General features: G+C 39.5%; 1 protein-coding gene across 1 annotated transcript; it reads right to left on the bottom strand.

Moving 5' to 3' along the window:
• Positions 1-20: 20 nt before the first annotated feature.
• Positions 21-14,753, bottom strand: SLC27A2 (solute carrier family 27 member 2). Its single transcript, XM_054213769.1, has 10 exons — positions 14,276-14,753; positions 11,824-12,033; positions 10,917-11,075; positions 10,273-10,397; positions 6,375-6,569; positions 5,950-6,040; positions 4,130-4,328; positions 3,422-3,519; positions 1,274-1,404; positions 21-197 (listed from the first exon to the last, which is right to left on the bottom strand). The coding sequence occupies exons 1-10, from the start codon at positions 14,751-14,753 to the stop codon at positions 21-23; spliced, it is 1,863 nt and encodes a 620-aa protein (XP_054069744.1).
• Between the last annotated feature and the right edge of the window lie 623 nt (positions 14,754-15,376).

The following is a 15,376-nucleotide window of genomic DNA, read 5'->3' as shown; positions in this document are numbered from 1 at the left end:
ATTTACTTTTTTTCACATGCTCACAATTTGAAGATGTGGTTTTTTACTGAGTTATACATGTCCTGTGTCATTTGTACATACAGGTTTTCTTTGTCATCCAGGAAATACAGGCGATCTTTGATGACTGCTGGATTGAAACCCTCCTCCACTAGTTGTACTTTACGGTACTTAAAAGTTGCTGTAAGTTCAATGGCACTCTAGAAAACAAAATTGCATCTCTACTTATCAATGTCAGCATATAATCGTGGGAATTAGATGATTAGATTTCCTCAATTCAAAGGGAATCATTCAAAGAAAACCCATACAGCACAGAAGTCAAAGCCTTGCTAATAAAGGTCTAAACTATCTGCATTCATCAGATAATAACTGGACTGTGGAACATGCTGGGAACACAGAAACACTAGTGAAAGGCTTACCTTAGCATTCTATTTAAATGAGGCAGGAAAACACTAGTTTTCAGCTTTTAGTCAGAGAGAATGAAGGGTTTTATCCAGAAATGTATTTAATTATGTTCTGAGATCAAAAAACAACAGATTTTTTTCACAGAAAAGAAGAGCAAAGAAAATGCTAGTTGGACACGGGGCAAGACTCTGTACTTCACATGGGATGGCAAGACATACCACTACCTTGACTGGTCAACTGTTTTGTTTGTAGAACTCAAAAGTTTAAAGATTGATTAAATAATTAGACGTGCTGAGATCTCTGCTTTAGTCCTCTTGAATCATCTCAGTGAATATACAACCTTTCTCAGAGGAGCAACATTTATTTTAAATAAATAACTTCAGAAGTACAGTGACAGTGACATTCTTGCAACATTTTCCTAATTCAAGTTAAAATTCAGTTTAGAATTTGGCTATTTAACTTGTAGGAAAAAAATGTAAGGCTTCTCTTGCAAGCTTTTATTTGTGTGGGGATCTTTATTTTGCATAGAACAGTCTGTAGATGGAGCTGCACTAGAGCTAGGAACACAGCTGCGTTACTGTGCTGAAGGAATCCAACAAGAAATGTACTTTCTACTAAGAGATCTTCCTGATTTTACATTATAAAATGTGCGAGGTATACTGTGGCTGCTCATGCAACTTGGTTGAGTTCAGCCTGAAAAAGCATCTGGGCGCAGTTCTACTTTCATATTGGTAAGTGACAAAAGCAAGTGAGAGACAAAAGAAGCCTTCTGGGGAATTGTTAGTATAACTAGAAAGTCCATAGTCCTCATAGAAATGAGAAAATACAATCCAGATGGACGCACAAAAGCTACGTAGGAACACTGCTTTACCTTAATCCTTATAAAACGAGGTCTTGCGTAGTTCGGAAGGTGAGTGCTAACATGTCTGTAAGTACTTTCTCCGTTAAATTCCCAGTTTTCCTTTAGTCGAATACATGCCATTCCTGTTCTGCCTTCATAACCTGAAGAAATAAGGACAGCAAATAAGGGTAGCTCATATTTAACGTTCAAGTTCAGGCTAACCCTCTCCCCTGCCCTTTAAGTGAACCCTTCCTTCTAAGCCACGTTAGAAAACACGCTAACTGTGTTTTCCTTTAGAGATGCAAGTGATTAGATTTGCTTAAGGCTTCAGCATGCTAGATGCCAAACTCTTTTGGAAGCCTGGCACCAGAATTATAGATGGCAGATATTTTGAAAATCATTCTCCTTTTGAACATTGTTGGAAAGACTTTGGAAAATCAGGTCTTGGTGCTCTGCAGAAGTCCACCTGCAGCAGCATTTAACTGTGTGGGTTAATTTACTTTACAATAAATCATGGTAAATCTGCTTGTACTCACTGTGCCGACAATCTCATCCATGCAGAAAGAAGACAAAAAGGAGTAAGACCCAGTTTACCATTATTTATTACCATAAGAATTATTAATTAAGCACTGTAAAAATCCAAGTACTTCAGATTTTTTACTTGCTTTACATACTGAGAGGGCTTCTTCCCTCCTCTTGTGGCTGAGGGACAGGGCACCATTTAAACACAATTCTTTTAGTGTTCCTTCTGCTTTCTGGGGTTACAGGTAAAGTAGGAAGAAATAAGTAATATTCTTATATGAAGTTTTACATTAGAACCGTATGAATGCTTTCCCAGAATTGTGTAGCATCTAATGCTTGAAGAAAAGTAGAGCACAAGCTCTCTACTTAAATCAATAGGTGTAGCAGAGGCATACATGATTAATAAAGACTTTATTTATTTCAATTAAATTCACTATTCTAATATCTCATCTTGGTTTATAAATAGCCTTGTTACTCTAGCCTCAGAAACACTGGGCATTTCTATTCTCATGGCTTCCACTTTTAGTAGAGGAAATAGCGAGCGGATCGTAACATTAATAGAATCTCTCACATGCTGAATAAATGGTGGAAGGAAATGGTGGATGTAGGAAGAGTGGCATCTCTAACACGCCTTTCAATTCCAAAATACTAAATTGTCATTGATGTGACCCATGTTATGATATACCATAGTCTGGAAGCCTTTCTGGAAAAGTGTGATACTTGTTAATGAATTAATAATTAATCTGTTATACCTATTAATATCTGCTAACTTAGTTAACAGGGGCTCCAAAATTCCTCCTCCTCCTCAGACTACTCTAAGGGCATGCAATGTATTATGCCACCTCATTCAAACCACTTGCGCAACGCAGTACCTGGGATTTCGATCAAATCTAACCTTGTTTGTTTGATTTCAGATCCCTATATTAACTCTAAGAATGGGTTCCATTCTAACTGTCCATCGCAAGGCAAATGTACTGACGGGCTAGATGGGTGTCCTGTGGATTTTGGGTAAGTGAAAAACATGGACAGGAAGGTACCTCCAAAATATAGGAGGCCAGAAAGTAGCGTAAAGCTGTATCTGTTCCCTCTTTTATCTTCCAATATACCTGGGAATCTGCCTTTAGCTGCAGTGCATCTCAAATTTGAAAAAAAAAAAAAAAAAAAAAAAAAAAAGCTGCTATAAGCACTTAAAGAGTTTATAAAGGTTCAAAGATTTTTGAGGAGTAGAAAAAAGGCAGTAAACCCATTAGAACTTCTTGCATTCCTTCAGATAGTTGAAGAAAGGTGAAAAAGGGAGGAATCAATTTCCTAAGTGATGTTTGTTCTTGTAGAAATTCAAGTCTATTTTTTTTGTCCCACTCTACAGTAATTTCAGGGCTATATTCCTGTGAAAACAACGATGTTTATATCCAAGATACTTAATCTCAAATGTTCTTCCATTCTCCTGTTAGTATTCTTGGCATACTATGTTAATATAAGCTTTGGCTAGGTTTTTTTAGCTAATTAATATTGTATACATTGAAATGATGGAATGTATCGAATGTAGCTTACAAAAAATAAGCTGGTGTTCCTATACTCTGCAGTTCAGTATATTGGTATCTTGTTCATGTTTTAAAAAATTCTTTTGTTGAAATACTTCAAGTATTTCACTCATACCTGGAACAGATACTCCATATACAATAACTTCTTCAATGCAGTCAATCAGTCCTAAAACATCTGCAACTTCTGTTGTAGAAACGTTTTCCCCTTTCCACCTGGAAAATAAGCAGTCAATAGAAGTCATGATTTCTATGTGCATTACATATAGTAATCTCCAGCGTTTTAATATCTGACTTTACAATCGGCTGAGCACTGAGCTTGAGATCAGAAAGCTCTTTTGCGCTAGAACAAGGAACATGTTCTCAAAAGTAGACAAAAACATGCCGCAAAATTCAACAATGCATTCCAGTTTATTCAAATCTCAGAAGAATTTAACACGCTTAGTTTAATCATGCTTAAAATGGCTCTAAACAAACAAAACTCCCAAACATTACTTACCTTAGATTTCATCCTACGCTCTATGCTGAGTTTTAGAAGTATAGTGAATGTGAAACCACAATGGTTCTGTTCTATGAATGACAGGCTTCTGACTATTCAAAATAGCACTCATTCTTCACCCTAAACTGAACCTCTTGTAGGCTCTGTATGTAACTAGGAACACAACTGATAAAATACAACAGTGGAGGTGACTCAGTCCTTTCTTTTTCTGACCAAAGTCAGAGAAATTCCTCTTCATCAGTCAGTAGGAAATACTGGATATAAACTCAAACTTGCGAATGAGTCAGAATTTTCTCTTGTGACAAGAATTTAAATAAATAAACTCACCGGAACGTGTCTCCAGTTCGATCATGGAAATAAATGAAGTTATCATTGTCAATCACTAAAAGGTCGCCACTATTAAAATATAAATCCCCTTTTTGGAATACATCTCTTAATTGCTTCTTCTCTGTTTGCTGTTTTGCTCCTGCATAGCCACTAAATGGTGCATATTGGGTGATTTTGCAGATCAGTAGTCCAGGTTTACCTATGAAGAGGAAAAACATTTTTTTAAAATGCACAGTGTAAATTGCCACAAAATAACTGATTTTTATTACATCAGTGAAGTTTGCAGCTGCTAGTTATTTGAGAATTTTTTCATAATCATCATCTTTTAAAATCAGTTTTGGAGGTACAGATTGAGTTTCACCTTGCCCTCTCGATTCACTAGCCCTTCAAAAATGCCAGAAGATTATTTTTAATTTATCTCCTGATTATTTCAATGCAGCAGAACAGAATCTCTGAGGTCTTGTCTGGTAAGTAGAAAATAGTTGCCCAGTTTCTCTAGACAGCTTCATAAACCTCAGTTTAAAACACCTGACTCGGTAGGAGTTAAAAACACCTGAGTTTAAAACACCTGACTCAGTAGGCTACAAAGGAAACTTATACATGGCACCAGGCATGTTTTTAGGGGGTGACCATTGGTATAGGCTACTTCCATGTAACTCAGTGGCATGGGCCACCCTTGCCCCTCAACCAAAAGATTCAGCTGGATTTAGGAACCAAATATTGGAGTTCAGCTTGCTTACTTTGAATGTAAAATAGACCAAAAGGCTGCTTAATATGTTCTTTATTTCTTTGATGTGCTAGAGGTGGAGTAATTTATGAAGAGAGCAGGAGCACCTGTATGTTTATGTAAACTGAAACTCAACCCCACATTATATAGAGCTTTGCATGGATGTTACATGCTGGAGTGAATTTTATCTCTATACAAAATAAATTACAGTCTGTCCCCATCAGGCCTGCAATTTCACACTTCTTCATGGGTTTCTCTCTTACATTGCAGATATTTTCCACATCTCTCCAGTTCAGCAACTTAAACATTGGGTGCATTTATGTAAATCTGGAATATATGCGTGCACATCCCTCCTCATCCCAACTCAAGAGACTGCATAGGGAGAGCTGGCATAGGAAAGAGCATGCCTATGGGACAGACACTTAACGTAACTGGTATATTCCTCAGCAGTGAGAATTTAACACAGTTGATAACCCATCCACCTGTTCCCTTATGTAGAGAGAAGGTAAACATTTCTGGACTCGCTCACAGTAACGACTACACAGGTAACAGAATGCAACAAAATTAGGAAGTACCACAAGTATCTGGTTTAAACAGAGATTTGCCTGTGCCAATATATAAATCCCTCCTATGAAAACTGATATTAAGATATATTATAAAGTAAGTATTTCATGTGTGCTTTCTCTATTGCCAATGGCAAAAAGTTTCAGCTACTGCTGGAAAACAGAACTGCTTTCTGTTTTGCAAATGATTCTTTAGTGGCATGTTAAGTACAAATTCTGAGAAGAGCTAAATAGCTCCTGCTGGAAGTCAAGATCTGTACTCAAAAATGTTAGTCTGTCCATTATTAAAATCATAAAAGTTATTAAAATCTAAGTATACAGATCCTGCGTTTCCCGCTGTACTTTACCTTTCTGTTATGCTGTATTACAAGGGCATGTGATTTGTTACATATTTTCTAACTTGTATTTAAAAACCTGCCTTACTCAATGGCAATTCTTAGTATCTTTCCAGGTAGAAGCGATGCAAAGAGATGTGATTTTAAGAAGTAAATACCTTTTTTTGAATTTTTTTGAAGGAGTTAAGTTTTTACCTTTGGGAACTCTTATGCAGTATCCATTTTCATCTCGGACTGGTTCATCTTTCTCTACGTCATATTTAATCAGTTCATAGCGTAAGATTTTCTAGTGAAAATTTGCAAAATGTATACACACATGAATATTCAATCTTGAAAAATATTGTCAGAATTATACTACATAGTCAGCTTTCTGTTCAACAGGAGCCAAATTCATCACATTTCAACTGGACGTGCCAAGTCTAAATGTCCTTTTGCCTGAACTAGCAAGAGATATCTGTGATATGTAGCATGGGCAGCTATACACTTTACTTAGGGAGAAGTTCATAACTGGGCTCTGGGTTCTTCGCAACTTGTCATACAAGCAGCCTAGTATATGCCCTCAGCAATATACCAAACTTCACCAAGAAGGACAAAATGTCAGATTTTGTTGTTATTCTTACCTTCTGCAGGCAATTTACTCTTCCCACTGCACCAATTTTTCCAGTGTAATTAACAAAAGAAATGTTTCCTTCAGTTGATGCATAAAACTCCAAAATATTAATATTTCCAAATCTTCGGATAAATTCCCTCCAAACATCAGCCCTTATTCCATTTCCTATGGCAAGTCTGACTTTGTGATCCCGATCGTTGTTTCTCTAGAAACAAGAAACAGTCATGAATTTACATTTTGGCCGAGTGAAAGCTTCTACTTCTGGAAAACGCTTAAGGAAACTTTAGTTTAAAAGTATTGAGCATATTCTGACGCAAAATGTGTGCAAACATCAGTACCATTAAGCTCATTATTATGATATGAAAAAAGAAAAGAAATTACTGGGCAAGTTAGGCTATGTATCTAACTGTAGTTAGTAGTTAACTTGATTTGGATGAAGACAGGAACAAATAATTCTACACAAAGCCAGAATGAAACTCAGGCACCGCGTTAAACTATTTTGTTTGTAAGCCTTGTGGTCACTATCTGCAGCAGAGTGTAATTTACCCTGAATTCAGCAAAACATTTGCAGGATTTAAAATGGTGTTTGGGTGGAAAGGAAACTCCTTCTCCCATTTTAAATGCAGGATTGAGCCTGCTAAAAATTCTATTACTACACTTCATATAATTTTTAATAGTGCTATTAGATCTTTCTGTTTACACAATAAGGTAATAAATACATAGTGAGGATTTATGCCTTCTCGTAAATGCTTATATTTATCGTCAACACTAGGAACAACTGAACTGGGTCAGACACTTGTAATTCATAAACATACCTAATGTGCTAATAAGTAACAACAGCCTGAGAGAATTTTAGCAAAATATGGAAAAGCTCTTTTATCCCACTTCCTGCCTTTTTCTCCAACTGTTTATTACATAATTTAATAATATTTTAAGGCATGAAGAGTCTTTTTAAATACATATTGGCTTCATAACTTGGAATACTTTTTTGAAAGAATAAGACTATTCTATCAGCAACAGATTAGAACAAGTATTTGTGCAGAATAAGTATGTTGGCTCTGTGTCTTTCAGGAAATACAATACAGAGGGCAATGCAGTAGATGGTAGGAGTAGAGATGGGCACAGAACACTGGAATTGCAAAACGTTCTTTCAAGGAGGGATTCAAGAGAGAAATCTGGCCATTAAGACAAACAGGTATTGGTCTTATAGTGTCATATTCCCCAAAAAGACCAAAAAATGCCACAATAAAATGTCCAAAAATTTTAAATACTGTAAAACTTAAATTTTATTTTTTTATTTCAGTCACACCACTTCTGGATTATTATTGCTTTTCTGCACAATGGTCTAGAAATTGATGTTTAAATCTAATCTAATGAAGAAATACATTAATATATAGTCTTGTCTGTGATACTGAGAGATCTGCCATTAACCTGTTAGCACAGAACCAAGCTTAAAATAGAACAATGAAATCTGCTGAAATTATGCATAGTGTCTAAATGACTTGCTGTTTGCTTTTTGTAAAGTCTTTGTTGTAGATGATCCTCTACAGTACTGTACACAATACCTTAGTCTCTCATGGGAGATACTTTAGTTGATTGGGCATTTATACATCTGAGTTTACACACTTTATTTTGAAATGATTCACTGGGGACAGGATGCTGCTTGGCTACACACTGTCCCTCATCTTTTCTTGTTCTTAAATTTGTATTTTCAATCTTTCTTCACCATTTGCTTAGGCAGATAAAGAAAACTTGTTATTTAGCCATTAATTAGTCACAGTTAATGAAAGGAGGAAGGAAGGACTTAATGATTCACCCTTAAGATGATTTTTATCATACTTGGACTATTCACTTGTTCTGAAATAACTACGTAAATTAGCTGGAAATATAATCAGAAAGAAAACTGTGACATATGGAGTTTTTTTCTCCTGTTGATATATAAAGCAAAGAAATGGTAGCATAAATAAAAGTTACCAGCACAATAAGGAAGTTCAATAATTAAATGGCATTAGTTAGGACAGATGACACCCTACATCAATGCAGATCTTGCTTATACTGTGAGTTTCTCATGGAAAAGACCGTGTCTCTGTTACATCTGTAGTAACAGGCCAAGCCCTTTTGGCACCACAACAGTTTAAGTAATAATATCTATTTGGTCAAGTTCTTGCATTCTTCAAATGTTAATCTCATCCTTCTGGGAGACTTGTGCACTCAAAGTAGCATGCATATGAGTACATGGGGTCAGATATTAAGCTTATAAACCTTGCTTATGTAAAAGTGTTTTCCCCACTGGTATTAAATTCTACGTACGAAGTAAACAAAAATCCTTATATTAAATAATGAAAGCTAAGCTATCTGTGTATTTCTTAAAACCTGACCTTTGTAGATAAGCAGCCACAAATAATGAGTAGTCAGTAGGACAGCCTCAAATACCACTCAGCTTTATCATTCAGTGGGCTTCAGGTTCAGCCATTTGTGTTCCTAATTTTTTTTACAAATCTGTTGTTTTAGATTAACAGGTCACTTTAAGGGTTAACCTAAGTATCTCTGTGGCTAACATTACCAAACTCACCCTATTTGGGAACTAATCTATACTTGGCTGGCAACTGTATGTCTTTGAGATACTGGTTGAATTTAGGAATTCACAGCATATGCCCTGTGACTCAGTTATATTTGTGTATGCATGCATGCTATCAAGAAACAATACTCTGTGAAAAATTAGTATATTAGCTCATTCTTTAATCTTATTTTCCTAAAAAAACATTCTGCATGAAAGAAGATAATCTAGTTTTTTCACTTTTCCTCTTTTATTTATACCAGTTGAGAATTGGCTAATTATGAGTGTTTTGCTAATTGTGATTTTCCATGAACTGCAAGACTGACGTATAACTTATCACCACTCTTAATTATATGTTTCAAGTGCCCAGTTTCTTTCACTCAGTTTAAATCTCCTTCACTCACAGTTTTTGTTGAAGACTGCTGGCCTAATCCAGAGGCTAAATCTTCTGATTATTATAAAATTTCATTTTATTAACAGCTCATTTTGGGCTAATAACTCATGAAGAAATAATACAAAGCACAGCAGAATCTTCCTTAGATACCCAATTCCTGAGGAATTCTACTGGTTTTCAGTGAAGTTATTTCATATCTCTGTAACTGACATCAGAATGACATCTCTGTATATGTGATATTTTGCACACATACATAAACTACAAAGAAACTGTGGATCTGATTCTCTGTTCTGGCTTATAGTTTTCAAATGGTGCTAGGGATACTGATTGATACCACCTTTGTTCTTACTTAATTCTAATTGCTGTTCACTAGGCCTAGCTCTGTGAAAGTCATTTTGAGCAAACACATTTTTTAAATTCAGGATTAACTAATATGATTGCAGGAAAGTGCCTATGAATAGGTACCCTATGAGGACAGTACATTAAGGGTATCTTCAGAGGGGTCACTCTTTCAATAATCACATTAACATTTTCACCTGGGGATCACCTTACTAGCTTGGATTAGGACATTTTAGCTACAAAACCCCCAAAACTCACACTGCCCAAATATGAAATGGCACAGCTCAACTGGTTCCTAGAAAAATCCTCATTTTTGCTTTGCAGCTGGCGTGCTCATATAAGGTAAGTGTTTTCTCTATCCATTTTAACAGAATGTCAATTAATGGATTGCCATTGTTCCACTATTCAAAAGAATGATTAATTCAAGCTCCAAGCTCCATTTTTTTTGTTTCCTCCTTGAAAAATGTTCATGTTAGTATACAATGAGATTACAGACCTCATTAGGGAAGGTTTTGGTTGTTTTTTTTCCCCCCTCCCCTTATAGTTAGATTTTAAGTCTAATATAATCAATATTCCCAGTAATTTAATTAGCCAAAAAAGAAAGGCGGTTAATATTACCTGTGGCACACTGCATAGATACCGAAGCACTTCCCCAATATACTGTATCACTGTTACGTTATATTTCCTGCAATCATCCCAGAACTGGGTTGCTGAAAATCTGGCACGCAGAACAATAGTTGCACCTGTGTACAAAAAAGTAAAACAAATAACAGAAGGAACAATTCTTATTATATCATAAGACTGTATAGAATTTCTTGGCACAACATTGTAGAAAACTTGTAGAATTAGGGTTATATAGCTTTTACCCTAAAACATGCTGAAATACAATCCATGCTGAATAATTGGTTTAACCTCTGTTTCTGTTCATCAAGAAGTTAAGGGCTATTATTGCAGATCAAACTCTGTACTAATTTACTCTAAAACTGTGCAAATAGCTGTCGTGTAGGATAGGCTATATCCTGTTTGTCCATGTGATGAAACAAAATTTGTACAGGGTGAAGATCTGTGCAAGTCATATGAAGATGACAGAGAAATGAAACCGTCTCTTGAGTTACGGAACTTCTGGTAAGAGAGACTTGTATAACCAAGTATTTCAGCTCGAAGTTTGGTAGCTAAGGAAAGGCTTACTATATCCGTGATCATATCTGTGCATGAATTCTGCACAGGAACACATTCATTCATACTAGTCAAGTGCACGGTACCTTTCATGATACATCCATGGACCCCAACGAGGAGGGCAGAGCTATGATAGAGTGGTAGAGCAGTATACACAATATCTTCTGAGGTAACACTGCCAGCATCAAACAAACCACAAGCTAGCATTATGCGTTCATGGCTAATCACTGCAGCCTTGGGAAGACCTATTTAAAGTCAAGCAAAAACATGTGTAACTTCACTTCAACAGTAAACATAGTAAGACCAGTTGGTTTCACAAGGGCTTAAGAAAAGATTTTCTCTCATTCCCTCATGCAAAGTGATAGTCCCGGAGTTCAGGGAGGTGTGCAGCTTCTGTCTAGGCAACACACTGGAGTTTAGCCTTAGTGAGCACAGGTCTTCCCACATGTAACTTCTAGGTGATTACCCCCTGTTAAGTGCCCAAATTTCCAAAACTACGTTAACTAGGAATAGCAAGTACCTAGATATTGAGGAAACGGGATTTCAACAATCTAACATGCTGAGCAAAGGGAATGGGAATGCTAAAACAGAAGTTAATCTCAGGTCTTGCATCCCTCCTGGAATTAGGTATCTCCTGCAGTTCTGAATCATCCTAGATGAAACTGAAATTCATACTAGGAAATGTCTTCTTGGTTTCCCATCAGATACAGCTGAATAGATTACTTGCTGAAATTACTGGAAGACAAAATGATGGTAGTACTAGCCTATTCTGTAAGAACACAGATGTTAGAGCCCTTAACAAGGATTCAAATTCATACCTCCTCCCTTCCAGGGGAGTGCCTAGCCCCAGATATCAAATTTTCAGTTTCCTGAGGGGGAATGAATGAGAGTAGGAATTAATGTTAAGTAACAGATTCTTCTTCTTTACTAAAAAAATCACAATGTCAGGAGGAATGTGTGGCCTTCCATATAGTTTTTGTGACTTTACGTTACCTGTAGTACCAGAAGTATAAATGTACATGGCAGGAGTTTTAAAGGTTGTATCTGATCTCCAAGACAACGGAGTAGGCTCATCTGAAGCAGCATCTACTTTATCAAGAAAGCTCTCAACTCCTTCTGTAGCAGATGTCTTGCTTAAGTAATAAACTTTAACATTTTCTTTCTTCAAGAATGGCAGTATTTCTTCAACAGCTTCCTTCAATTCTTAAAAAGGAGATAAAAAAGTATTACAAGAAAATTCTGTACTATTCTGTGACCTGTACTATCAGTGCATCAACTTTGGCTCAGCAGCTTTCATGTTTAGCTGCTGCTGGAGAAACTCATGCTCAAGTCACTTCAGAATCCAGCAAAAAAGACTGCAGAGGAACAGTGTCTCCCCACAAAACTGGGAGTGATTTGATTTGATTTGATCTGATTTTCTGCAGCAGGAGCAGAATTACAGAGGAGCAATCCAACCACTCTTCCCCTTGCCTACAGACCCTGTGGGACTCTGAGGGAGCGTACACCTGGCATCGCCAGCTCCACATTGCTACCTTCCCTCTCTACTGTGGGGAAATGCCTCACCTGGCAAGTGCCCACACAAAGTTAGCTGCTAAAATCACCACTATGTTTTATGTGTAATAATGAAACTCATCTTTCTCAAGTCCCAACAGAAATGGAAGAAACACTGAAAAACAGAACAAAAAGTGACTCAGCAACCAGTGATACTACTGAAGCCTGGACATGATTTCAGTTATGTGCAACGAGTAGGCTAATTCCCTGCATGATCAAGTCACATCTGCATTACTCTAATTGAAGCAGCAATGCAGATCTCTCTTCTCTACCCACTGCCAGTTTCAACCAAGTTGGAAAGAATGTAGTTGTCCCCGAGACTTTTAGTCCCTTAAGAAGCTGGATAATGGATTCAAGTGAAGGTGACCAAACAGCTGATGCAACGGCTTGCACCTTGTTTCTTTAGGAATACAGACTAAAAGACTTCCAACTCATAGGCGCTTTTACTTGAATAGATAATCCACAGGATTTAAAATGAATCCTCAACAACACTTTCACTGAGATAAGTAACCCTCCAATAAACTTTGAAATCCATATTTTAATGTAGGTATAAGTAACTGTAATGACATATAAACTGTATTAATGAATTCAGCATGCTTCTTTTCAGAAACCTATCTGTTCAATCACACAGACAGGATCTCATATGATGGTAAGATCTGATAAGACAGTATTTTCTTCTGCATGGAGTAGCAAGATAATAAAGGACGAAACTTAATAAGGACAGAGAGAACCAAGGTCCAACAGAAGAGACATAGACTTCTTTCCTCTCCTGATGTCCAGCAATCACTAGTGGAGTCAAGCACATAGCAAATTTGTATGAATAGTGCTTACTTTTTTTCTTTTACTTTATTTTTTCTTAGAGCTGAAGACTTCTTTAGTATGTTATAGAAGTAGAAAAAATACTTTTCCTATACAATAGCTTTTCCCACATATGCTAGTAACTCAAATACTGATTAATTTTTAAAGTTCAGCGACTGCACAGAATTTATTCTCAGTGAGGCAGAAATTTATCACAAAAGGAGAAAATTTAATGTGAACTCCTAAAGTTTTGGGGTATACAAAATACCTCAGTTACATACAACTGATGAGTGAGTTCAACTATCTAAGCTGAGACAGAGTATGTATTTATGTAGAATTTGTTAACTCTAGGCAGATGAAGAGTATCTTTTGACTTCCCATACGGTCATTCATTCATACTGTATGTACGCATACACATGCCAATATATATAAAGGATGGGCATGAAATAAGGTCTCTGCTCTATATGGACAGAACGCAGCTCTCCTTTGAAAACATACTAATATGTCATAGTCTCTCTCCTATGGAAAAGGAATATGGTTTGCCTACATGGGTTCATGCCTTTTTCTTTGAACTGAAACCTGACAAAAGCTTTATATTATATAGACTGCAACCACCTTCATGTGTCTAAGTCACTGTCCAGCTGCAGCAAGAGAATGCTTCATTACCTTGTTTATTTGTAATTTGGACATTTGTGCAAACATAACTGTGAATTCATTATGTTGTTTATGATCGAGGGCTATTTTATTTCTATGTCTTTGTTACCCTTATAAAATAGCTAACAAGGTATCAGAGCTCAATGCCCACGTCTTGCACATGAGCTGAAAACATGGTGCAAATTATTTGGACGCTTTTTCCTTTCATCTGGTTTGAAGCAACTTCTCAGATCCCCAAGTTTAGAGGATGGGATACAACCAGAATAAAGCGTCCCTCTGCTCCAGCCCGCCACCGGGGAGTCCCAAGGGACAGAAAGGCCTCCCTGCCACCTCAGCCCACCGACCGGCCCGGCGAGGAGCCCCCTCACGGCGGGGAGGCAGCCGAGAAGCCCCCCGCGGTCCCGCTCCTCTCCCTGCCAGCCGCGGCCGGTGCTTTCCTCACCTGGGGCCGCCAACAGCACGGTGGCCGCGCTGCTCTGGAAGGAGCGCAGCAAGGAGGCGGCCCTGATGTTGGAGTTGAGGCAAGCCACGGCGCAGCCCAGCCTGGCGCAGCCCAGCCAGACCCAGACGTAGGCCGGCCGGTTGCCCATGAAGAGGGCCAGGCAGCCGCCCGCCCGCAGCCCCGCCGCGTCGCGCAGCGCCCGCGCCGCCTGGCAGCTCCGCCGCTCCACCTGCTCGTAGGTGCAGACCTCGGCCCCGAAGAGCAGCAGCGGCTTGTGCGGGGTCCGCCGCGCCCGCCGCCCCAAGACGTCTAGTAGGGTGCTGGCGGGGCGGCGGGCACCGGCTCTCCGCGCCCTCACGGCTACCCGCGCCATCGTGAGGGCGAAGCGTAGGTCCTGGAAGAAGTAGGGCCAGGTACGGCGCAGCAGCAGCGGCAGCAGCAGCAGCCCCGCCAGCGCGGTGTACAGAGCAGGCAGCATGCCGCCGGCCCGTGCCGTCCCGCCGCCGCCGCGCACCGCCCGCTCGGGCACAACGGCCGCGCCTCGCGCCGGGGAACGGCGGAACGACTAACCGCCGCGCCTCGCGCCCGGTGAGGGACGGGGGAGAACCAACGGCCGCGCCTCGCGCCCGGTGAGGGACGGGGGAGGACCAACGGCCGCGCCCGCCTCCTCGCAGCCCCTGGCCGCGAGCCCCGCCTAGGCCGCGGCCGCCTCAGGTGCTGGCTGACCCTCGCAGTCGCACCTTCCCCCAGCAGCGCTGTCTGACTTGACGGCCATCGTCCCCCGCCGCAATTAGAGGGCCTGCCTCGTGGCCGCTGTAGGGGATGGGAGCGCGGCAGGCGGTGCGTGCCCAGGTGGAGTCGCAGCCTTGCGGCGTCCCGCGTCGGAAGAGACACGCAGATTCGAGGAGGAAGGTTGGCATCGTTCACTATGATCGGGACCGGTGCCTCTCTCAGAGGCTGAATACATTCGAGGAGGAAGGTTGGCATCGTTCACTATGATCGGGACCAGTGCCTCTCTCAGAGGCTGAATACATCCTGCGTGGGATAGGAGCCACCTGCCCCTTTTGAAGCTGTAGTCGGCCAGTGGCAAAGGCAGCCAAG

Source organism: Rissa tridactyla, chromosome 9 (genome assembly GCF_028500815.1).
Source record: "Rissa tridactyla isolate bRisTri1 chromosome 9, bRisTri1.patW.cur.20221130, whole genome shotgun sequence".
NCBI lineage: Eukaryota > Metazoa > Chordata > Aves > Charadriiformes > Laridae > Rissa > Rissa tridactyla.
This window is presented reverse-complemented; position numbering and strand designations above follow the sequence as displayed.

Excerpts from the sequence above, each read along its gene's own strand:
- SLC27A2 (XM_054213769.1), bottom strand. The coding sequence starts at position 14,753 with ATGCTGCCTGCTCTGTACACCGCGCTGGCGGGGCTGCTGCTGCTGCCG. Across the intron at positions 12,034-14,275 it reads CGTGCTGTTGGCGGCCCCAG|AATTGAAGGAAGCTGTTGAA; the intron begins GTGAGGAAAGCA and ends CTCCTTTTTAAG. Across the intron at positions 11,076-11,823 it reads TTATACTTCTGGTACTACAG|GTCTTCCCAAGGCTGCAGTG; the intron begins GTAACGTAAAGT and ends GACTTTAAATAG.